This window comes from Spinacia oleracea, chromosome 3, assembly GCF_020520425.1.
Source record: "Spinacia oleracea cultivar Varoflay chromosome 3, BTI_SOV_V1, whole genome shotgun sequence".
Lineage (NCBI taxonomy): Eukaryota > Viridiplantae > Streptophyta > Magnoliopsida > Caryophyllales > Amaranthaceae > Spinacia > Spinacia oleracea.
Genome location: NC_079489.1, coordinates 17952517 through 17977485, shown reverse-complemented (window position 1 = coordinate 17977485; position 24969 = coordinate 17952517). Strand labels below are relative to the sequence as shown.

The 24969-nt window shown below is 36.7% G+C and overlaps 2 protein-coding genes across 4 annotated transcripts; both read left to right on the top strand.

The window, feature by feature from the left end:
• The first annotated feature begins 530 nt into the window (after positions 1-530).
• LOC110785426 (uncharacterized) lies at positions 531-14492 on the top strand. Of its 3 annotated transcripts, none has more exons than XM_021989869.2 (15): positions 531-727; positions 1916-2079; positions 2290-2521; positions 3380-3459; positions 3640-3678; positions 6790-6808; positions 8043-8096; positions 9216-9343; positions 9426-9494; positions 10334-10419; positions 11486-11595; positions 11706-11815; positions 13146-13190; positions 13708-13782; positions 14137-14492. In XM_021989869.2, exons 2-15 carry the CDS (start codon positions 1939-1941, stop codon positions 14254-14256), a joined length of 1308 nt encoding a protein of 435 aa, XP_021845561.2. In that variant the 5' UTR covers positions 531-727; positions 1916-1938; the 3' UTR covers positions 14257-14492. The 3 variants fall into 3 exon arrangements, with proteins under 3 accessions (XP_021845561.2, XP_021845562.2, XP_056695287.1); XM_056839309.1 differs by lacking the exon at positions 531-727 and adding an exon at positions 763-902; XM_021989870.2 differs by lacking the exon at positions 8043-8096.
• A 4801-nt stretch (positions 14493-19293) lies between these two features.
• On the top strand, positions 19294-24245 carry LOC110785427 (signal recognition particle 14 kDa protein). Its single transcript, XM_021989871.2, has 4 exons — positions 19294-19454; positions 19618-19711; positions 19802-19911; positions 23906-24245. The coding sequence occupies exons 1-4, from the start codon at positions 19383-19385 to the stop codon at positions 24062-24064; spliced, it is 435 nt and encodes a 144-aa protein (XP_021845563.1). The 5' UTR covers positions 19294-19382; the 3' UTR covers positions 24065-24245.
• The last annotated feature ends 724 nt before the right edge of the window (positions 24246-24969 follow it).

Below are 24969 nucleotides of genomic sequence, written 5' to 3'. Positions count from 1 at the left end.
TCACTCTTTGTCTTTTCACGCCACAGTGCCAACAAGATCTCCCCGTCTTCTGGCAACTCTCTTTCTCTCTCTTTCCCTCACGCCCCAACTCCAATCAACGGATTCACAACCTCCGTCATCCACGCCTTCGGCACCACCCACAATATGTTGGTCAAAGTAAACCCCTCCGCCACCACAACCACCACAAACTCTGACTAAACTCTTAGAAACTAGCAAATAAGCCAAAGGCATAACTGTAGCCATTGTCATCACCGTCTCTCGTTCCTCCCTTTCTATGTGGACACCTTAAAACCCTTCTCTGAATCCCTCGTCGCTTCTCTCTCCTCAAATTTCTTTTTGGTACAAAAATATAAAACCAAGTAAACCTTAATTGATAGTCATATTCCAAAAGTATACAATTACCATTAATGTCCTGGCCTAATGGTTAAAACTGAGGGCTTGTGTACGCTAGGTCTCAAGTTCGAATTCCCCGTCCCCGTTTGTAATTTACATATTTTATAGAAATCGCTCGAGAATTTGTCGCAAACACACTATGAATAAATGAAAGGGTAATATGGGTCATTGGAAAAGCTGATTCCGCCATTGCCTACATAAGCAAGCTAGCACCCAACCTCATCTTCTTTGCATAATTGCACACGGAGTATGTATAACCCAATGAGCCACACTGCTACTGTGCCACATTAAACGGTCAAGCAGCAAGTTTCATACCCGACTGAACTGCAGCAAGGTCAGACAATTTTACCAGTAATTTCATTGTTTCATCCTCTATTTTTGTTACTAAACTTACTATGAACTACCACCATTCTTTTTCATACTTTTATGTTCGAATTTCCCATTTAATTTTTGGTATTTTCTTTTAATTTCCAAAGAATGAATTTGTTATACCCTTTGTAGAATTCAAGGTTAATTTCATTGCCCATTCTCTTCTTTGTGGTTGAAATTTGAAATATTCTACTGCAATATAACTCTTCTGATTTTTATTCCGTTCCTATATATTTCGTTTTGTCATTGGATTGTTTCATTGTCTTACAGATGGGTTTTCACTTAAAATGAAAAAAAATAATTAGTGAATGTAGTGGGGCGATGAGGTTTTAGCATGTTCAGTGACCTAGTTGTATGTTTGTGGGCAAACGTTGTTTAGTGTAAGTTAGAGGTTTGAACCATTTTGGTTCTGGGTTTATTTTGTGCTCGAAAGATAAAAAATTTGGTTGTGAACACGAAGTTTCAGAGAAATTGGGTGCCCCTGGATAAGTTTTATTCTTCGTTACACCGTGAAATTTGAAAAGAAAAAGTGAACCTTGAAATGTACTCTTGAATTCTGATTTCAGATGTCTAGTCCGATTTATGTGAGGGTACTAGATTGGATTGCTACATTTTTTACGAGGTTTCAATCCACTAGTGTGATTTTCGAATAAGCAAACTTCAAACTGATGTGATGTTTGGGTTTGTAAATTGCGCAATTCTTCGTATGACTAGGAAGAATGCTAGTAGTTTCGATTTACCAAAGTAGAGCTTCAGATGGTGAATATGTGTCATTAGGAGTTTTCACTCTTTTGTAGGGAAATTGCTTTTTCAGTGAGCTTTGGCCGCTCTTTACTTCTTTCTAGTCTAAAGGATGGTAATGGAGTTTAGGGAAGGGCGAATCTTGATAGCCTCAGATGGATGAATGTATAGGTTCCCTTACTGATTGTGAACATGTACATTCATTCAACAGACAACTAGAGAAGGAATTTACTGAATGTATACGTACCCGTACTGATTGAGAACAATGTAATTTACTGATTGGATGGACATTTACCTTAGGGTGTTGAGGGGATAATATTATGCTACGAATAACGAGGGTTTAGTTTCTTCTATTCATTCAACAGACAACTAGAGAAGGAATAAAATTTGTGATTTGCTTTGTTTTCAACAGGAAAATAATATTGGCATGAGTATATGGCTTGCTATTGGTTGTCGCATCTTCATGTCTACTCAAGGCCGACTGGCTGTTTAGGAAATAAGTTGCTTATGTACGGGGTTGGCAGAAATCTTTGCAAATCGTATGTATACAATTTCTCGTCTGCTTTTCATGTAAAGGTAATTCAGCCGAATCCTTCTCTGGATGTATTTTTTCTCTTTTTCTTTCTGAAATGTGCAGTGTCTGTTTTTAGGGCATTTTTTCTCTGTTTTCATCCTCTTGTTTTTCTCATTGGCTTCTGATATTAAAGATACAAAATTTCTTAGATTTTTTTAATAATCCAACTGATTGCTTCTTGTTGACACATCTATAACCAATTTTTCTTTTAGGAGTTTTCCAAGTTATCTTACAGTTCAGAACAAGTTATTGCCAGATTGCCTCATGTCTTTTCTGCTAGCAATATGGAGAGTTTCTTGCAAAGTGAGCAAAGAATTGGACAACGTAAATTTTTGCATTCTGTCAATCCCAATGTTACTGCAGTGAGTGAAGCTCCTTCAAATGGTAGGGTGATGCTCATTGATGGGACAGCTGTTATCTACCGGGCGTACTACAAGCTTTTAGGTATAATCTGCATTTTCTTTAATGTATAAATCTGCTTCCTTTTTATTAATTTATGTATATGTTTTTGCTGGTAGTGTCATTTAATCATCGGTAAGTCGATGCCTTGATCTGTGTATAACAATTACAGATTAGAGGCTATAAGATAGTGATTTGGTTGATGTGTTGAACGACTCGAACTCAATAAAAATATGTGACTCCTTATATCTAATACGCCCAATTGATTAGCTGGGATAAATCAAACTATTATATGAGGATATTCTTTTCTTGCTGCTATATTCTTTCAATCTCTCCTGCTTGTTTTTTCTAATATTTGAATTTAATTTCTTCTCGGTTATTCTTTTCTCTTGCGCTTGTACCCCCCCTGCCTTAAAAGATGGTTTAGTGGTAAGTTCAGATAAGCTCAGGACTTGGACACTTATGTATTTATACGTTTGTTTTTTTCCTTTCTGTGAGCTCATATTTTTTAATCCGTTTAAAAACACATTTCAAGCCATGGTGGATTGCAGGATGGAACAAGAAAGCCATTAGCAGTTTTGGACACAGTATTTATAAGCGATTCAGAACTTATTTCTGTAATCTTTTTATCTCAGAAAAAGGTTTATTATTGGTGAAATTCCTTTAATAAACTCAGCTATTTTGCAAGCATCAAAGAATATTCGAGGGCCATTGGACCATCACTTGGCTTTCTGTTGGCTTACATTGCATAGGTCAAACTTCTCTCTGATAAATTTTTAGGATGATGTTGTTTTCCTCAACATAGTAAATATTTGTCTGGATTTTCTTGACTTGTTCTGTACCTGTAGAATCACAAGGAACTGGTTAGTTTATGTTGTGCTAATCTTTCCCATGTTCTGCTAGCAAAATTGCACCATGGATATCTTACTAATGCTGATGGAAATGGTGACTGGGTTCTGACAATATTTGCAGCTTTATCTCTTGTAAGTGTTTTGACAACCCCCCACCCCCTTTTCTGTTCACATATTATTGGTGCAGTAGATCATCTTTCTATGGTAAAATTTTAGAGAGGTTTTTGTCACTAATCCTTTTTGAAATGACCATGCTCGTTTTTTTTGTTCAGACCTATTGTTTCTTGTGACTAATATTTATCACCTTTGCAGATAATTGATGTACTTACATTCAACCCTTCGCATGTGGCGGTAAAGCTTCAATTTTACTTCAGCTTTATTTTGTTTTAGTTATTGTGACGTAATGGCTCCTTGGAATTTTGAAGTTTAATGAGAGGCTTTTCATGTGAACCCAACTTATATGTCAAAAGTATTCAACTCCTTCATAGATACCTGGCTTGTTGATTTTGACAATCACATAAGAAGTAATAGTACTTCTAGATCTTAAGTTCAGTGGTAGACTCTACTTCTCTAGGCCTCTAGGGTCTCTAGACCCAATTTCTGTGTTCATATTTTAACTGTTTCCAGAATCCAGCTTTTGTTTACAAATTTTATTTCGTACTTACAATTCATGGGTTCTAATTTTACGGAGCAAAAGGTTTTAGGAAAAATTCATGGCTAGACTGAAAAGTTTGGACAATGCAAGAAAGGTAAAGGGAGATTTTTTTATGTATGACTGGTTGTCTGGTTGTACCATGTGTATGGTGCAACCAATGCTATTTCTTTTCCCATGTGCTTGTACCTTGTTAGTATACGGGCAAAAAAAGTACCGGTTGTACAGTGAAGATCTCAAAGAAAGGAAGATAGTTGTAACAAAAGAGATCTAGATCTAAATCGTAAAGCATTACAATTTTACAATCAAGTCAATACATGAATTCCACACACTGAGAAGATGATAGGGTATTATAGCCAATTATTGTGATTCAAATACTAAGATAAACTCCTGCAATACTTAATACACTTACTGATTGTCTCTCTTTTCCCCATCAGTCTTGTCAGTGTCTGCTGGTGAATTAACTTATTATCATCTCTGTTCTCATCCACTTTATGCTCATATATGTAATTTTTTTTTTTGATAAGAAAAGAGATTATATTAACAGTAAGAAAAAAGGAGAACAGACAATGAGGTCAAGTTGTCTGCTGATCTGGAAAACAAAATTACAGATTGCCCCAATATCTTTGTACCTCCCCAACCGAGTGAGTTGCTCTTGAAATCCCCACCAGCCTTGGCGCATAAAGGTTCTAAATATGCGACCTTATCACACAGTAACTTGGAAGGGTAGTGAACCTCGTGAAAAGATCATCGAGTTTCTCTCCAACCACACTCAGCACATAATTGCCATGAAAGTATTGCGCCATAGCAATCTCTTCTCCACCCTTCCAAACCCCCTTAAGCAAATTTGCAGCCAATCCATTATATCTGAAAGAAAACTTAATATTCCTCATGAAGAGCAATAAATCTCCTCCAAAGGCAACTCGCTATTTACAATGTAAGAAAACATGTGAACATGACTCAGTACTAGCATGGTAAACCAAGCACATATCCGGTGAAATAACCAAACTTGGCCTCCGCTTTTGGAGCATTCATTAGTTTTAATCCTCCCTAACTTCAATGTCCACGCAAAAGCTCTCACCTTAAGAGGTACCTTCGCCTTCCAAATTCACATTTTTGAACTTAACACATCAATTCACCGATATCAATGTCTGAACTAAATATAATTCTAGATTTATGGTTTTCATATACTCCTGGAATTACAAGCAGGTTATCACCCGATCTGTTTCCGTGCAACCTAGTGTATAAGCCTAAAGGAAAGAGATTTTGGGTTCCTTGAACTTGGTGTCTAGTAATATATCCTTGGTTGGGAAGTGGCTTTGATGGTCCTCTGCTGGCTGCTACAGCCTGATTCTTTTCGGCACAAAGGGACTGAAAGAAAGTTGTGGACTTCGAAGGAATAGATTGTTTGCTTTGAGAATGATAAGTTATTGTTCTCCTTATTCTAGTCAGCAAAAGTTTGTTTCGTAGTATTATTTTTCTTTTCTAAGGTACTAGATTGATGATTGAACACAAATTTTCTTAGATGCAGGGGAGTTCCCTTTCTCCATATTCCCTTGATTATATTGTCTCTCTTCTATACACCATGCCCCACTTGTGGCCTCGAGCGACAGTGATGGTAGTAGTGTCTCCTACAAAGTTAAATAGAAGGCACCCTTTTGATTGGGATTAGGGGGCTCATATTTTTTCTGGATCCTTAATTTTTCTTCAGTCTTCACTGTTAAATACTTCAGACCAAAGTGAATTTTCAGGTACCCTTTGTTGTTACTCCTTTTATAAACACCTGCAAACTTTCTAATCCTTATTCTTTCCCTTTCTCAAGTTACATTTGGAATTCTAAGGCTTAGATAGTGTAGGCTTTTATTTACAATTGCAGTTTTAAATAGACTCAAAATTAGATACTATTACAGCCAAACAAAACCATTTCTCTGTATGTGTGTTTTATGACTTTTATCACCTGAAAGTTGGGAGAATTCTAACAGTTTCTCCGGCGACACTTGGTTTGGTCTTTTATGGAAAAAGTGATCTTGAGTCTGTTGGGTTGAAGTGAATTTGTGCAGCAACAATCATATCGCATCTGCGAATTTTAATTTTGGTTTCTGGAATAAAGGAAGGAAGTTCATATATTTTTATCATCTGCTTGTGTGGTCATCTTGTTGGTGTTGTGGTCAGAGAGGGATAGGATTTCAACAATAAGGTTTCTTATAAACTTTCTCGTGTAGATTAGAGGACTATTTTTCCTATTCGGCATAATTTTCTTTTCACTATAAATAAAATTCCTTTTCTTTTTTGAGGGCAAAGCCCCAAAGAGAAACAAACTAAAATAAAGCAAAAAGAAAATATTACAAATTTCTAGAACGTGAGGATTACCCAAAATATGTATGGAATAGGAACGCTGATTTTGAAGCCCTGTATATATTTTTAAGAAACGTTGATTTTGAAGTTGAAAATTGATATTCTATATACTTTATTGAGGAATCAGGAATTGTGTAACAACATTCGCAATAATATCATGTGTGTAGGAAGTTGGGTGACATCTAGTTCTTAATCTTCTTATAAAAACCTTTTCTGTTTCCTGTTGTTGGGGTTATTGATGGCTTGGTCTGGGCATAGCTAACGAACTTGAGACATTTATTGTGGCTGAGGAGGTGTATGTTAAATGTCAAAATTCTAATGCGAATTTGTCAGCTTGTGCAAGCAAATTATCTGGTGAAGCCTTTTGTATATGTGATTGATTGTTGTTCAATTACTTATATGTGGTTCATATGTGTTGTTACCTGCCTCTTATTTGTTGCATTAAATTTGTGCAGGTGGTATTTGACCATATTGGTGAGGTTTCCGTCCAGCATTATCATGTCTTCAGTTGTAGATTGGTAGTATATCTCTGGGTTAAGCTTGTGTAATTGTATCTCTTAGTTGTGTTTATTGACTTTAAAGTTAAAACAGAGATGTTCTTTTACGAATAGCTGGATTTTGTGGCTGCATGAATCTTGAAGTCCATGATTGTGCACCATCTGAAGATTATTGACAACCAGTTGATTATAGCGTACCTCATTGTGTTGTTGAGGGGGCATGTGTTGCTCTTTTTTGTCTGTCTAGAATTTTTATTTTACTAGACTTCCAGAAGTGATTCATGGCAGTGGATGAGGTTATGGAAATAAGTCAGGAGTTTGAGTTTAGGGTGAAAGGGTTGGCTATCTAGAATATCTTGGGACAGTCATGCTGTTTTTAGTGTCTTAACATGATGACAATCATGTATGTTGTACAATAGAATCACAACCTTGCTATAAAGTTACACTAAATTGGTCAAGTTTTATTAGATGTCACCGTCAGCTGAACCACATTGTAGTCTGATGATAATGTCTCCAATTTCTGACCTAGAAGGGAAGATGTTCTTGAATTTACTCGTCATTTGGATGTTGTAATACGGTTGTTAAAAGTAATTGTCCAGAGAATTCTTTTTGCTTGGAACCTTATTGTTTCTTGGAGTTGAATGGAGATCTTGATAATGTATGTCACTCAACCAAGAGAAAATGAAGCAATCCCCTTATGGGCTATTCTCAACTTTTTTTTATTCATTATAGTGCAACGTGTGAGGGATCTGGGTATGCCGGTGTGTTGACTTTTTCTTTAGGCCATGGCGGGATGTTGATTGGAATGGAGTGGAAGTTAGGGGTAAAGCTAGCAAAGGCATCTACCTGACTTATTATCTATGTAGTTCAGATTTTTCGCTATATTTTGAACTCTGATTTAGAAATCCTTTAGTTGCCACAACTTGTCTGGGAAAAACTTGAGCAAAAAAGAAAAATGTGCCTTCTGGCACTGCTTATCTCATTGATATAATTTCTTCAATGATCAGCCTCAACGATCAGCTTCAGTTGTATAGAACTTATTCAGGGCTTATAGTGTGCTGTAAAACTTGTACGTGCGACTTCCGTATCTAGGTGAACTGAAATCAATATTGTTAAATACACTTTTTTTAAGACTAGCCTTTTGAAGCAGAAATCATGATCATGTGCTGGAAAGCATTTTTGCATCTTTTGATAGAATTTTCTAATTTCAGGAATTCCACTTGGTGAAACTACTATTTCCTCAAAAGAAAGTGTAAAGTTCAAAGGTATGCTTTCATTATATATTTCAAAATCTTCATCTACTTGACGGAGTTGCATTGGAAGCAGTGCAAGTGTGCCAGAGGGGGAAAACTAATTTGTTACTATCTTATTTGAAATCTTAATTTTGTTGGTTTTTCTGTGACTTTAAATCTACCAAACATTTCTGAAATTGTTTTCAAATCCTATTTTCTTTTGTTTCTTAAATAATATTCTTTACTGCTATCAGTTGGACCAGAAACAAAGTTTAGTATTGAGTTATAAACTTATAATTACGTAATCGAATAGGCACCAAGTAGTCCCTTTTACCTGTCCTCGAGGATGAAACAAAGTTCAAACCTCTAGTCAAATGTAGCCTTGCAGTCGTGATTATCTTCATCTGCTGTTTGTCATAGCTGGATAAGAATAATAGCACGATTATTGCTTGGCATGAGCGTACTAAAACTATTGCAAGTTTGCAACCATTGCACCTATTTTTTTAAAAATAAAATTGTAGTACAAATTGTAATTTGGGGGGAAGGTATTGTCAATGTTGATTTAAGCTAAGCTAGGTTTGTTTCTTGTGCAAATGACTGATTGGAGGCGTTCCGTAATTATATGATGCTTGACCTGTCCCCTTGTTTTGCAATCTGTTAGTTAAAGCCCTACTCTGTTCTACTTTGAGAGTATTTTCATCACGCACTATATAATTATAAATAATATAGTGAAAAGATCGAGGGTTGTTGTAGTTAGATTTCAGAGGAAGCTGATGTTACGATAACATTGATCGGGGGGGGGGGGGGGTCTGATGGATTGGGTGTTCTTCCAAATAAGAAGAGAGGTATATTTGTGGATGACTTGGATTAGTGGGCATTGATAACTTGTTAGCTGCTTAGCTCCGGTGTGGAGTGGTTAATGATGAGCAATTGGCCAATTGCAGGTAATTGTGCAAGTTTCAGTGAACAATATATGGACCCATAAAGAGAATTATCCATAATCAGATAAATAGTAGTTTCCAATGGAGTATGTATTTTTCTGTACAGGATGTAAAAAGTTATTTAAATTTTGTTTATGCAGAGTTCTATGACTTCTATCTGCGATGTTTAGTAATTGTGTGGACTGATAACATTAGCATTCTTTTGGCGAAGGCACAAATTTTCGCCACAACATGTATCCACAATATAAGAGCAACCGTGGTCCTACACCTGATACTGTAGTTCAAGGACTTCAGTATCTAAAGGCATCCATTAAGGCTATGTCAATCAAAGTAATTGAGGTAACCAAGTTAATGCTGCAGATGTGTATTGTTGTTGAGAAATCTCTTCATAGTGCCTTATTTGTTTCCTTTTTGAACTCAGGTGCCAGGTGTTGAAGCTGATGATGTTATAGGAACTCTTTCTCTAAGGAGTGTTGAGGCTGGTTACAAGGTCAAATTTTAGCTATGCGTTTAATAACCATGATGTTGAGTAATAGATTGGAAATCTGGGTTGTATATAGTTTGAATTGCATGATTCATTTACCCGCATTTCTGTATGTTTGTCTAGATTGGTTATGGATGAAATGATGTGCTTCTACACCTTTTCTAAACCCTGCAGTATAGCATGCGGGGTGATTGGTTTGTGAATTGAAGGGGTTATCTCCCAAGCCCAAGGAGGACTGCAGCAGATGCCCTCCCTGTAAATGCTACAAATACAATTAAACAAGTCACTTAGAATGCAACACTTGGCTCCAATTATACTAGAATCTTGAAAGAAATTCAAATTACTGACAAGTAGAAGCCTTTCCCTCAAACGTTTGCTGGTTTATTTTCTTCCACATTACCAACGTTTATCAGATTGCAAAGGGAGCCAACTTACACTGGGGATCCCAGCCTTCCCTGTCCTCTTTTTTTCAAGCTACAAGCACATTTACCGAGTTGCATCAAACTCATTCTAAACAGAGCTAAGAATATGAGCCAAAGAAAAAGAACCTAGGATATAAGTGGTTAGCATATTCTACCTCATCTTAACACAAGCTACACCTCCTTGCATGGCTGAGTAACATGAGTAGTTTTAGCTGGAAACTTATTATATCTCTCATTTATTGTTGTGTACAATATGAAGTTATCTATATGAAAGTGTGAAAGGGAAACTCCCTCTACATATTGCAATTTGACTGCCTCTTTAAACATTTTCAAGTCTCAACTTTTGCTATTAGCATACATATTATTCACTAGATTGAAATCTACCCCATTTCTGACTTGTAGTACTAACTAGTTTTATGACAGGTCCGAGTTGTCTCACCAGATAAAGATTTCTTCCAGCTTCTGTCACCTTCCCTGCGTCTTCTACGGATTGCTTCGCGTGGAGATGAGTTAGTGTTAATTTTATTTTGATTTTGAAATTCTTTGTTCTTTCCTCTAATACCCCGAGAGATGATCATGTTTGCCATATGGTTTTCGATTAAATTTGTATTTCCAGTAGCCATTAGTTTTCTCATGTTATAAAGATTTGGTCTACATTTTTAGTTGTGAATACCTTCTCTATTATGTTTCATTCATGTTTGTTCCTGCTTGACTGCTTCAAGATTTTCGTGTCGAGTGACTACTTTGGACTTTGGAGCAGTTGCAAAGTTTTTGTGTGACCTTTGGGAGGCATTAGGGTTGAAACTTGAAAGATATTATAGTAATCGGTTTTCTACATTGTCCTTCACTCCTGTGGGTAGCTAGGTAGGAAATAAATAATAGAATTTTCCCCTATTAGATGTCTTCCAACAGTTACTCTTCTTTAATTTAATTTTTTTTTTGAAAAGTTTTGTATTTAGCATCTCTTTGAAGGCTTGCTTAGAGTACATACTCCAGAATGTCTTTGTGTAATGAGATTTGGGGTGCTCTTATCATCTATATAGTTTTTCACTTCCCAGAGGACTGCCAGTGATATTCCCATTTTAGATCCCGGATGTTTATAAAATAATTTATCTTAAGGCATCGACACCAAAACAAAGTTAACACCTCTGATAATTTACTGACCTAGTCAATTCTTTTACCAAACCAGGTGGCCTTTTTTTTTAACATTTCATTCATAAACTAAATTCCAGTTGCTTTTGACTGATTTGGGTAGTTGGATCAAATTGTTATTTTTTTCAATCCGTGGTCAGTCAACCTGCCTTATCTGGGTTATCATTGTCCATAAAATGGCGGAGTTAGCTCTGTGTGGGTGGAGGAACTGAAGAGATATCAATATATGAATCTCAGGTATCTAAATTGGGAATATCCAAAATATAGGTCACCAAAGTGGAACTTCACATTTTCGCTTAACCTCATGTACCCAAAATAAAATTTGTTTTCCAAACTTAATTACTTCTATCTATTTAAGTGTCTTTCCATTGCCCTTCGAGTTTTTCTGCTGTTCATATAATTTGGTATTCTCTGGTTGTGTAGGATGGTCTCATTTGGTGTAGAGGATTTTGCCAAAAGATATGGGACCTTAAGTCCTTCGCAGTTTGTTGATGTTGTCGCACTTGTTGGTGACAAAAGTGATAACATCCCAGGTTGGTTTGGAATGTTCTAGAGTCTTCTCATAACGTCATGAATGGATTTGTTTTTAGTTTGGAGGTTGATTTGTAATGAGATTCTTAAATTTTGAGTACTTCTAATACAGGGGTAACTGGAATAGGGGAAGTCAATGCTGTTCAGTTGATAACAGAATTTGGTTCTTTGGAAGAATTGTTGTCTAATGTTGATAAAATGCAACAAGGCCATATAAAAGAGGTACAAGTTCTCTTGACTGCTATGATAAAGGCAAGTAAATCTGATATATGTATGTTGATTGGCTAGTTTAAAGCAGAATGCAGGAGGTGATTAGACTGCTTCTGGCAGCATTCATTCATCCATACGTGGACATTGTATTTGCTCTTCCTGTATAAGACAAAATAATATTCTTGATTTAATCATAGATATATCGTGTAATTACTGGTTTGATGAGTTCTTGAGGGAGGTGGCGTGTGGAGGTATCAAAAGACAATATGTAGATAATCTTGGGTGGTGGAATCAGAGACTGTGTAAAACATTAATTCTGGAAAAAGAAAATCAAAACTGCTACTAGTGTCTTGTTAATCGTTGTTTGAAGTTCCATCCACTAATAGGATATGAAAGTAAGGAAGTCGGTGATCAAGGAACTATTTTGGGGTGTTTCAAATCAAGTGTAGGATGAAAGAAGACATCTAGAATATGAATCTGCAAATACTTTTGCCATTGGTGTGTAGTTAAGACAATTTTTTGCAAATCCTTCACGAGACAAGATTTTTTAGGAGATGGATAATCTTTCTCATCTGCTTCTGTCACTTGCTTATTTTGTTTCTTTAGTAGTCATTCTTTATAGTTATTAGACTCCAATGCATTCCTATGTTGGTGCTGTTCCCATGTTCTGCGTCTGTAAGGTTTTTATGTTGTTGCGGAGGAGGATAGTTTATGCTTTGTTTCTTTAGTAGTGGCTGGGACACAACGAGAACCTTCATGGTTTTATGTGTGTTGACAAAAAATTGAGGACGGAACTTGGAAAGGATAAGAGGAAATCAGACAAAACTATTTTAAGAATTATGTATGGTGTTTAGAATGCTGTAGTTTCAGAGAGTCAAGTAATATCATCCTCAGTTGAAAATCATATTTTAAAATCCCTTTTGGTCTCACTCGTGGAAATGTTTAGCAGGGATTAGATTAGAGAACTGGTGCCCTGGTGTATTCAGTAGGTACTTATTTAATAATCTAGATGGCGGTGCACACAGATGATGTTTAGACGGTCCGCTATAAAGACTATTGGTCCCTTTATTGAATTTGTGTACTGAAAGCTAATGTATGCAGGCCTCTAAAATCAACAGATGTGAAATGTAACTCTGTGCTGGTTTGTGCTGTATATATATTAGTGAGTCAGTGAGCCTATTGATGGATACAAGGATGTCTTGTTTTTTCTTTTTCTTCTTCTGAGTTCTGATATTGAAGGCGTATAATGAAGGGCTTGTTTTCCTTGATATTGATTGTATTTTACTTGGTTTCTATTCATGCATCTTTAAGTATTCATTTCATTCCTGTTTTGACTGTGCAGGCACTGATATCAAGTGCTGATCTCGCTCGGTTGAGTAAAAATTTGGTAATTCTTTTCATCCAAGCTTTCTTTATATTGAATAGCTCCATGTGTGGGGATAATCTTCGTTCTCAACTGATGATAAATTTCTCCCTTCTATCTTGTTCAGAGAACTAATGGGAAATAACACTTTGTACATGCCGTATAACTTAGATTGTTTCTTCTTTTGGATGTCCTTTACTTTTTGTTTACAAACCTTCTGTTATCGCAAGTGTAAGGATATGTATACTTTGACCCCTTCCGCTCAAGGTGGGAGCTTCTTTAGAGGCATTTACGGCAATGTTCTGTTGCATGCATTAAATTTTACATTTTTCTGTTCTGACAACTTTATATATTAAAACACTGTTTTTGGGGCATGTATATATGTATAATTTAATGCCAGTGTCTTAGCATGAATGCCGATTTCTGCTGAGTTACTTTTAATCTTTCTGAATAAGGAAAATCTAGAAAAACTCGTGAAAGTATGATTTGAATTATATGCATATGATGATTTTCCTCTATTGACATAAGTTTCGTCTTGCAGGCAATGCTGCGTTCTGATCTTCCTGAGTACCTTGTTCCATTTGCTACCTCTGATCTGATATTTCAAAAGCCAGAGGTTTGTATAACATCATCAATGAGGTTATCTGTTTTGCAACTATAGCTGTCTTTAGCAAACTAAACTCTGTCAAGTAGTTGCTAATTGAATCATAATTGGTGCATCTAATTGATGGTTAGATTGACCTCGGTGAACACCTGTATGTGTTAAATTTGCAGAATGCATCTGGGAAATATCAGGTTTAACATGTAGGGAGGATTTGCTAGCACTTGAATGATTTCTTTGTTTAGTACTGATTTTTACTGTATAACATCGCCACGTATGAGTTTAAGCTTGTTAGATTTGTTTATTTCTGAGAAGAAATTAGCTGTTTAGTCATGGTTGAGTGTCCTAATATTTATTGCATAAATACAGGATGATGGTGAGAAATTTACAACCCTGTTAAATGCAATCAGTGCTTATGCTGAAGGTTTTTCAGCAGATCCTATCATCAGAAGGGCGTTCTACTTGTGGAAGAAGCTGGAGAACCAGTAACCAAAATATCTGTTTGTTTCAAGTTTTTGCAAAGTTGAGAAGTTGCAGATACATGATTTCAAGAATGATCATAGTTTACAGATTTTTTTGGCAAATTCAAATGGAACTTTTCTTTGTAAATACACATCTAATCAAATATTCTCACTATTATCAGTGTGCAGTGTAAATACATCATTGTATGACCTGCTGAACATTTACTTAATTTGAACCCTCAAGATTTGAGGACTTTTTAGGAAGATGTGGGCGCAGCTTTCGGATATGAATCTCTGTTTTTTAACCGGAAGGAAAACCCATGCAGTGATTAACTTCTTGCTTTCAAGCATGTTTCATGATGTTTTATCAAGCTCTCAGAGACTTGCTAGTTTGTTGCAAAGAAATAACTACTGAGTTTTGTTAAGTGATAACCATTAGTCTACTAGCCTTAATACACACAACCTTAATACTAATCATTAGTCTATTACCTTTCAAAATAAAAATAAAAATAAAAATCATAAGTCTACTAACCTTAATAAACACAACATAATGAAAGGAAGAAGAAGAGGCTAGAGAAGCTATATCATGGACTATGTGCTGGATACGAATATCAGCTGAACAAGGATTTCTAAGCGCATCGATCGCCTCTTGACAGTCAGTCTTCATAATAATGTTGGTAGCATGGTGAAAATCCCCTTTCAGGCCTTCATATATTGCAATACACTAGGCTTGTAAGGGGGCAATGAAGCACACACTCGCTTCCACCCTTGGATATGAGATTCTATATGACGTTCACCCTTCCAAGCTATCGCCACACCCCATTCCTTTCCCCTCCTCTTCCTGATCTTCTTCCAACCTGCATCAACCAGAGACACAAACGTACCTTGAGAAGGAACACCCGTTGCCCACACAAAAGGCTCCGGGACACCATTACTCACGCTCGAACTTGCCGCCACCAACTATTTTATCTTACTTGTCAATTACAATCGCCAAATATAAAGTAACACAATTGATCAATTGCACATACGAAGCTGCAAATATCATAAATCGACCTTTTAAATTTAAAATACAAATATATGCTTTCCAATTAAGACAACAAAATCAACAATAAGATGGGTTATAGATCTGAAGAGTGAAGTATTGACGGCTGCTCCACAACAACAAAGAGTGTGAGGGGTTTGAGTATTTGATAATGAGTTTGTGGGCTTACAAACACGCATTGGACCTTTGAAAGAAATGAGAAAAGAAAGTGAAAGTTTGATATTTTGACTAATATTGAAATATGTGTCAACCACGTATCCAGTCCGTGTCCCGTGTCCAAATATTTTAAAAAAGCCGGACACTTAATTTCGGGTGTCGTACACATATTTTTACATGTGCATGGAGTATCTGTGTCCAATACATATCCAACATGGGACGCGTGTCCGTACTTTCTTAGTTTATCGTCCTTCACACGTCTCCAGTGTAAAATACGAAGAGATAATATAAACTAAAGCGAACATGTCATATAAGCCGCATAAACTCAGTTTTCGGCTACTTTTCTGGAAGAACTAGTAATATACAAATTCCTTTATACTTTCGCCCGGAGGAACCAGTAATATATAGCCACCAAATGGCCAATATGGGCGGTCACCTTTCGAATTCTTCCATTATCCAGTTTTCAAATACCACCATGAACTCACCCAACCTTGATCTTACTTCAACCCAGAAAAAGAGTAATAATGGAGAGAAAACCACAATACCCCCGACTAAGAAAACAAAGAGCATCCAGGCGATCATCTCGAACTCGCCAACTAGAAAATACACTCCCACCAATCCTTCGCACCTCATCACCACCATCTCCACCACCATTTCCCAGCCCTCCACCTTCCCCTCTGCATGCGGAGACTCCACCAAGTTCACCACCACCAGCTCCATGTTTCAACAAAACCCTCCAACAGTAGATGGTGAGCAGCTTGAGGAGGTCTCTAACACCATATCCCCTTCACAAACCACAACCTGCTCAAACATCACATCTGGATCCTTCGACTAACCCAATGTCGGGGAGACTAATGCAGAACCCTCTCCTATGGGCGTCGCTCGAAACTCCACCAACTCCCCAGAAGATAGCCTTGATGCACAACTCACTCCTTCAGCTGCAAGAATACCAGAATTTGCAGTCTGAACTTTTACCAGGCTCACTCCAATCTCCCTCTCCCTTCACCACCATTCCCGTCTCCAATACCCTTATTTCCTCTTCTACCTCCACCAAGAAACTTAACAAGCTTTGCTTTGTCAAAGACAATATAGCTCGATTTAGAGCTGCTATCAAACCATACGACAATATACACAATAGTAAAAAGTGTGGTGGGACTTCAACTGTAATTCAGGATTTGGGGCGGCGGGAAGAAGGAGATTCAGGCGAGGCTTCGGTCGATAACAATGAAGGATATCTTCCAGCTGGACCAAATGAAGAATTGGAAGGACTGAGAGAGTTTCTGTCCATGGATTCCTGTCAATGAGCTAAAAGAAACATGTTACTCTCCAATTCCCTTTCCAGATATTAATATGAAATTAGTATTGTGGAATGTTAGAGGATCCTCTAAGAATGATTTCATTCTTTATGCTTGGGATATAATTAGCAATCACAAGCCATCTATTTTCATCATTCTCGAAACAAAAAATGGTGAGGATAAAAGCCTCTATTGTGGCGAAATATTTAAGTTTTGATAAATTTCTGGGTGTCCCTGCTGAAGGCCGCAGGGGAGGGGTTTGGATGTTCTACAAGCCAAATTCTGGCTCATTGATTTTACATACATACTGAAAAAACTCCAAATTACTTTCACGCTCTTTTTAAGCTAAACCCTTCACAACCTGAAGTTCATATCACTAGTATTTATGCACCAAGTACAACTACCAAAAGATATGAACTTTGATCTCCTTCTACCCCTTGGTTGGTTTTGGGAGATTTGAATGAGGTGACTAATCAATCTGAGAATTGGGGGAAAAAAGATATGAAATTCAACAATGCGTTGATCTTAACATGCTTGCCGATGTTGCCTCCTTGGTTGATTTGGGCTTCCATGGAAATCCTTACACTTTGACCAATGCTAGTTTTCTGTTTTTGCTAAGCTATGGCAGATTGGCAGCACTTTTGTGTACCTCCATGACCATTAGCTTCTTTTGCTAATTTTTGTATGATACTCCGTCTTTTCTAGGTCCTAGTCCTAATATATACATCTCCTATTTTGTGTTTAAAAAAAGTAATATATACAGAGTACGAATTACAAAGCATTATTTCCTCCACAGACTTGTTTTAATCTTTAGATAAATATAATACTCAAACTACAATTATGAATATCAACCCATTGATTCAAGTTCAATAATTAAGGAAATTTGCAATAGTATTTCAATTGAATACTACCTCAAACATCTTGAGGTTCTAGAGCCATAATCACCTGACGCTAAATAATCTGATAGAAATCTTTATCAAGATTAACTCAAATAGAATAAAAATCCGACTTGACTCAGCCAATTTAAGAATAGGGGAATGCCATTATCTAAACAAGGAACATGATGGCTTGTCATTAGAGATGACTAGTGGGTGGGGTCCGACCCAGCCCACTATGATACAACCCATAATGTGTCATGTGGGTCGGATTCACGTATGACCCACGACACAACCCACCCAACCCGGATATTTTTCTTGATGTGTCGTGGGGTCGACTTTTTTTTAACACAACCCATTTCGACCCACTCCGGCCATCGGACCTGACACAACCCACCACGGTACACCCGACCCATCCTACCCAACAAACAAACCCAACCCACCTAACCATGTGACCCATCAGACCCACCACCCTAATTTAAACTATTTTGTATGTTTAAAATGCTAATAAATTTTAATTTTATTGTTTAAATGTACATTAACTATATTTGTATGAGTATGGAATAACATAAAACTTAATTAATTTAAGTTCATATAAAATTATAACTTATTGACGCCTAACTGCTTAAGTAATCATCCAAACCCACCTAACCCAAATAAGCTTATAAAACTCGTTTAAACCCACCTAACCCACCTGACAAATCGGAGTCACACCAAGCCCCAAAATATGTCGTGACCCACCAAACACATCGGACCCACTTGACCCGCACAACCCACCACGACCCACGACTCACGTAACCCACCCCATCATGTATTGTGTCCATATTTTCCGATACAACCCACGACTCGACCCACCTTAAATTAACTGAGGTGGATCGTGTGTCAATTATCCCCGACCCACGATCCACGACTCACCAACCCACCCATGACCCATCCAAGCCACCATATCGACCATATCTGATAGGGATGTCAATGACATCCGAATCCGAATGAAGTCCGACCCGATCCGGACGAAAATATCCGATCCGAATTCGAGAAAAAAAAGTCTGTACCGGAATCTGATTAAAAACATCCGAATCCGAATGGATATGGATAGGATATGGAGTATGCAGAGACTCCGACCCGAATCCGAATCCGACCAGAGTCCGAATCTGAGTCAAAATCCGGCTCGAAATTATTTCAAAGTGTATTATTTTTCGTACATAACTTTTTTTTAAAGGAATTTCCCGATTTAATCAAATATATTTAATTAAAGCGCATATATTTGTAATTAATTAATTTATTAGAAACTCATTAGATTTTGGTAAATGAGAAATATGATTTCTAATTTATTTTAAAATTAAGAAGTACAAGTTCTATGTAAGTAAGGATTTGGATATGGATATGGATTCGGATTTTTATATGGATTCGAATTAGGATATGGATGCAATTGTGGAGTCCGAATTTTAAATGGATATGGATATGGATATGGATGCAATTTTGGAGTCCGGAATTTAAATGGATATGGATATGGATATGGATGTCATTATAGAGTCTGAATTTTAAATGGATCGGATTTGAAGTTTACTACATCTGACCCGAATCCGATCCATTGCCATCCCTAATCTCTGATCGTCATTGTGAAAGTATGAAGTAAAACGTCACGTGGAAAGCACGTGAATGAAAAGCTCATCATATAAATACCCTGACCTAAGCCAATCGACGGAGACCTTCACTCCCTGTTTTTCTCTTTCTCCGGTCTCCCACAGTCAATCTTTCAAGACATTTCCACCGCAGCACCGCCGCGATGCCGCCGGCGCAACCTCGCAATCGAGCCTCCTCAGCCACAACACCCTCCTCTTCCGCATCCTCTGTCAAGGTACTCTTCTCTTCCCACACTCTTCTCCGAATTTCGCTCTCACACCAATGCCACATCTTCTTGATCTAGAAATCATCGAATAATTGTACAAAAATCTAAATTTGCAATTTTCGTATTTGAGTGGTGAATCATGTATTTCGTTGTTTGAATTTCGAATTTACAGTCCCCATTAAATTCGGACTCGTTTTTGAATGAATTGACGTCCATGTTCGAGCGAAGTACCGAGAAGGGTTCAGTTTGGGTTACTCTCAAGCGATGTATGTCCTCCTTTTCTTGTCCTTTCGTTTTTTTGAGTAAAAATTTGGTGTATTGTAGTTTGATTTTGATGCCGCTTTATGTGATTATAGCCTCCATGAAATCCAAGGTGCAGAGGAATAAGCTGAGTACGGCTGGGGAAGCTATTGATTACCGATGCCTGATTCGAGCAACCGATGGCAAGAAAACAATTTCAACCACGGTACAATTTCACAAGTTTCTGTTGTTTTAAATTGTTTTATCTATTGTGATGCCCTTGGAATTTGATAATTTTGAATGGACAGTATGTTGGAATTTGTTAATTACAGTGTTGGGTGTTATAGTGTTAAATTGCTTGTGAGGATATTTGTGCTGATCAATTACAGATACTATGGAACTGTGTGGTGGCGGTGGAATTTCGGTAGTGTAGGTATAACTAGCTAAGTTACGTGGATTCAATTGTGGTCTTGCAATCGTTTCCAATTTCAATATAGGAATTAGGATTATTATTGGAGGGTTGATTCTTTTTTACTTCAACTGAAATAGAAATGACATTGCTTGATCTTCTGTTTAGATATCTTTGGAGTTCATTTGATTTTTCTTAAATTCTTCATTTCATCCTCATTTCCTTTAGTTTCATGACGGTTTCTAGCAGTAGTAAATAGAGACCGTGATACTCCATATATAATCCCTAAACAACATGGCTAAAGGAAAATCGTAGATTATGTCAACAAAGAGTCTTGATGAAGTGCTTCATATTGTTTTCCTTTGCAAGAAGACTTAACTGCAAAGTGAAAAATTCCCTTGCTCATAGTTTTTTTGGGTCTAATGATCTGAGGACAATATCATTGGTAGATTTGGATGTTTGGAGGTTCTGATTTTGGTGACGTATCCTTCTCTTTTCCAGTAAGTTTGTTAATAATTTAAATGTAAATTATCAATGACCCAATGCCGTTATTTAAGGATGGTTCACCAGTAACCAATGAAGCCTTTACTTGGCATACTGGACTAAGGTTTATGGTTCCAATTTTACTTCAAACTAACTTTGGCGACACCGTATGTCCCACATCCTGCTGTGAAAGCAAGGTTTTCAATCTGCTTTGTTTCAAGGTTTGATTTGGTAAATTTTCGACAATGCAATAAAGATACCTTTATTTATGTTGGATGAGGGCCAAAAGCCTGAAATGTGTTTGACCCATTTTGTACAAGAAGTAAATGGGGAAAAACTTGGATAAAGGGAGAGGTATGAAGAGGTTTGACACTTGTTTTGCCTTAATAGTTAATACCCCATTGTATAGGTTAGCTTAATATTCATTGCTGATGATTTATGGTAAGGTAGCATTGAAGCTTCTATGTGCTTATTTCTTTGACTTGTTGCCTTGGCCTTTTGACTGGACATGTTTCTTTTTCCGAAGCTAGTTTTCTTGACATAGTGTGAACCAAAAAACCCTAAAGTTTCACTAGGACTAAAGCTTTAACATGTTATACACATATACAATTAACAGTACACTGTAATGCTGCATCATCACTTTATTGTGCATTTGTGCACTTAGAATGCATCATCATTCATTGTGCATTTGTGCACTTAAAATTACTATTTTAATTGTATCAGTTTATTACAAATTACTTCTTGGATTTTTTAATAACATACTCCTAGTTTTTAGTCATAGGTGTCATTTTCTTAATTTGTAAATTTAATACAAATCATAGACAGTAAGGTCAAAACATACTTTCTAGCCCGATTTACTTGGCACGTGTATCTAGCTGTATGATACGGCACAAACAGAGCCACTGGGTTGTACCCGAGCAAGACCCCGACACGAATTGAAGGCATGTTTGCCTTATCATCAATGTGTCTTTACTATTTTGAGTGTCTTAGTTCATTGTAAGGATGTTGCCCTTATGACACTTGATTTAATGAGAATATTTTCACCAATTAAAAGCAAGATTTGAAACTTTTTCAGTTGCGTTAGAAGATTTTGGTTGTTATACTTCATGTGGAGGTTTATACCACTTTAAAGGTACTCCAATAGATCTACTTTCATTAGTTTATCGTACCAAATACTTTTCACCTAAGGGTTCACATTGAGCCACTGACAGAAACTTGGTCAAGCAGCCTTAAATTGATGTATATACTTTCAGCTGAAAGCTACTGTGCTAATAATCCTTTTTGTGGGGATAAGGAATCAAGAAATACACATTTAGGGTTTACAATAAGGACTAGGGAATTTTTTTTTAAGATGTATGATTTCAACCAGCTTCTTATAATAATTGGATTGTAGGTGCAATCAAGTTTATAGTTGGGATGCAAATATTAGCTTATTGGGGATTTTGGCTTGGAGCTAGTGATATATGTTCTATAAACTTTAAAAGGATCACTAAAAGTGGCTAAAATTGAAATGTATATTCTGCTGTGGTATCCAGTTTACAGTTGGGATGTCAAGGTTAGCTTATGGGGAACTTTTCATTCATTTTCATCGACTTTACGAGATGCTCTCCTGGCTATTTTTGCTATAATTAAAGGATATCCCAGTAATGTTTGTGAATTGTAGCTCGGAGGCATAACACTTCTACTGAGCTTGGTAATCAGTTTGTCTCTTTCATATAGAAAATGAAATGGAATGTGGAAACGGTCTTCAATAACCATTCTTGGGCCTTTGATCATATCATGCCTTAGAAATACATTTGAGATAGTGTACAAAGTGGAGACAAGGGAAGGTTCTTCTACGAGGTGGGCAAGTCTTATTTGTGGTTCAACATCTGTTTAATGACAGAGGCACACCTTATGGATAGTTAATCAGACTTGTATGTCAAAAGCTGTGGTGCTACTGTCCTAGTCTCCTAGAGAAGCAGTTCACCCAGTGAAGTTGATGGGTCATTTTGGAAAGTATCCATTTGTTTTCGATGGCTAAAAGTAGAACTATAAATTAATGTTTGGCTTTCTCGTACAAGGTCTGCAGGTATAAAAAAATATCTTTCACAATTTAGGTAAGTTTTTAGATGTTATATGGATAGTTACTTTGCCAAGAGTATCTGTTTAGCAATGTCAAGTGCAGGCATCTTTCATTATGATAATCTAGTAGTACGAGGAAATGCGTGGTCATAGGATTTTGTGCCTTTTGGTCTCACAAACCTTCACAGTCACCAAGCCCAATACTGAAGTGTTTTTGGCTGTGTGTGCTATTCACAATCTCACTGATGACAATTAGAGGGCATATTGTATGTCTTAGTGAAATGTAAGTGCTTGGTGAGATGTAAGATGTTATTCTTGTGATTGAACCCTTCTTCATGGTCTTTATTTCTTTTTGCTTCAGTTCCATGTTGATTGTAATTGTTAAATGATGGATGTACGACAATCAAGTGAACTTGGTTTCTTTGTGCTGCTTTTTCTCCAACTGTAGTATGAGGAGCAGTGAATTTTAGGAGCAAGACAAACATTGTCTTTGCAGTTTTAGTGAATGAAAGATGTATGCTGGACGCATTACGCTCTGAAATATTGCTGGTTTCAAAGTTAAACTAGTGTAATTGCTTTTTGACCCTGGGCCCCTTCAAATGATTATGTTTGCAATATCTCAATACGTTTATATTTCGACGATTTTGTTGGATCTTGTAATGTCTAGCACATTATGATTTCTCTATTTCTCATATTGGCTGCTCTTAGTAATAAAAAAACTCGTAGTCCTTGCAGTATTTACGCATTGCTATGTGGATTTCTAGTCGCCTATGCTATATTTATGCATCAACCTTTGTCACTGTTGCTGGATGAAATATGAAATCAACATGTACCTCTCGAATGGAGAATGGGACAGTTTAGGGGGAAATTCCCTACAGTGTTTTATGTGTATGACATCTGTTAATCTAAGAAAACGGGTATATCAAGTTCCAAATTAACATGGATTTTATATCAAATGCCAGACTCACTTCCAAATTAACATGGATTTTATATCAAGTTTGGCATACATTTGTTCAGCAATTCTTTTTGTAATATGGATAGTCCTGTGATGTGCAAATCTTTTGGGTTTGTCCGTCGCTTAATTATAAACGTTTAACTATGGCAACGAATTTTTATGGTGCTTTGTTGTTAGAGAAGTTTCGGTGTCTGAGTTCTGCAAGTGCTTTTGAATTTGAGAGGATATTTCTTGTTAAAAGACCTGTAAAGCCTTCTTGCATAATTCATGAATGTGTTGATTAATTTTTCAACTTTGATTTTCGATTAGATGGGTCCCAAAGAACACCAGCGTTTTCAAGCTTCATATGCAACCATTCTGAAAGCACACATGACTTCTCTAAAGAAACGGGAAAGGAAGGACAAACGAAAGGCTGCTGATTTAGACAAGAAAGCAGGAGGTACGAAGAAGGTGGCTTCTTCTAAGTGATTTTCTTGCTCTTTTGGATACGTCTGGGTTTTGCTTCCCCTAATTTACAGCTCGAAATTTTTGATAAGAGAAGATATGTTAATTATTTCTGGAATTTGCTCCATCCCTTTAAATCATGTATACCTTATTTTGGTGAGCTAGATCGAGTTTGTTTTTAATGACATGGGGTTAAAGTCTGACATCTTTTCGAGTCATCTTAACATGCTTGCAAGTTGAGTTTTGATTATGATAACTTTATCGTTTCGTTAATTTCTTTTAAGGCTAAATCATATGGCTAACCTAAATCATTTTCCTTCTCAGAACGATGAAAGAAACTCAACACTCGTTTAGCATATTGCTAATCTTTGCCATTTTGAATTCATTGTTAGCTTTTCAATTTGCGCGATTTAGGCTCGTTTCTAGAACTAGTTACAGATAAAGAAGAATGAAATATCTGCATAGGAATTGAAATTAGGCATATTCTTTGGAAGATGATAAATTTACCCAATTTCTTGACTAGTGTGAAGCGTATTCGAAGGAATATGTGTGTTTATACCTTTGCTCGTAGGGAAGAAAAGTTAAATTTGACAATTTAGTTTTAGGTTGTTTTCGTGCAGGAATTGTTCAGAAAGAGAAGAATCTATAAAGGGTCCTTGATTTTGACTGCATGTTTCTAAAATGTAACAGATTTTGGTTTTTGTTTAGACTATCTTCTTTGCATTTTGTGCTGAAATAGAAAAATAGACCCAGATTTAAGCAACGTAGCAGCCTAAGTAACGTGTTTGCATTCTTATTATTTCTTAGCAGCCCAATTATTCAAAATCGCTTATACAGATGCAACCTTCATGATAACATTGTACTGGGATTTGGTTATGTTTCAGTAGCCTAGTAGCTATATATTCCCTGTAAATTTTCCGATTACTGAT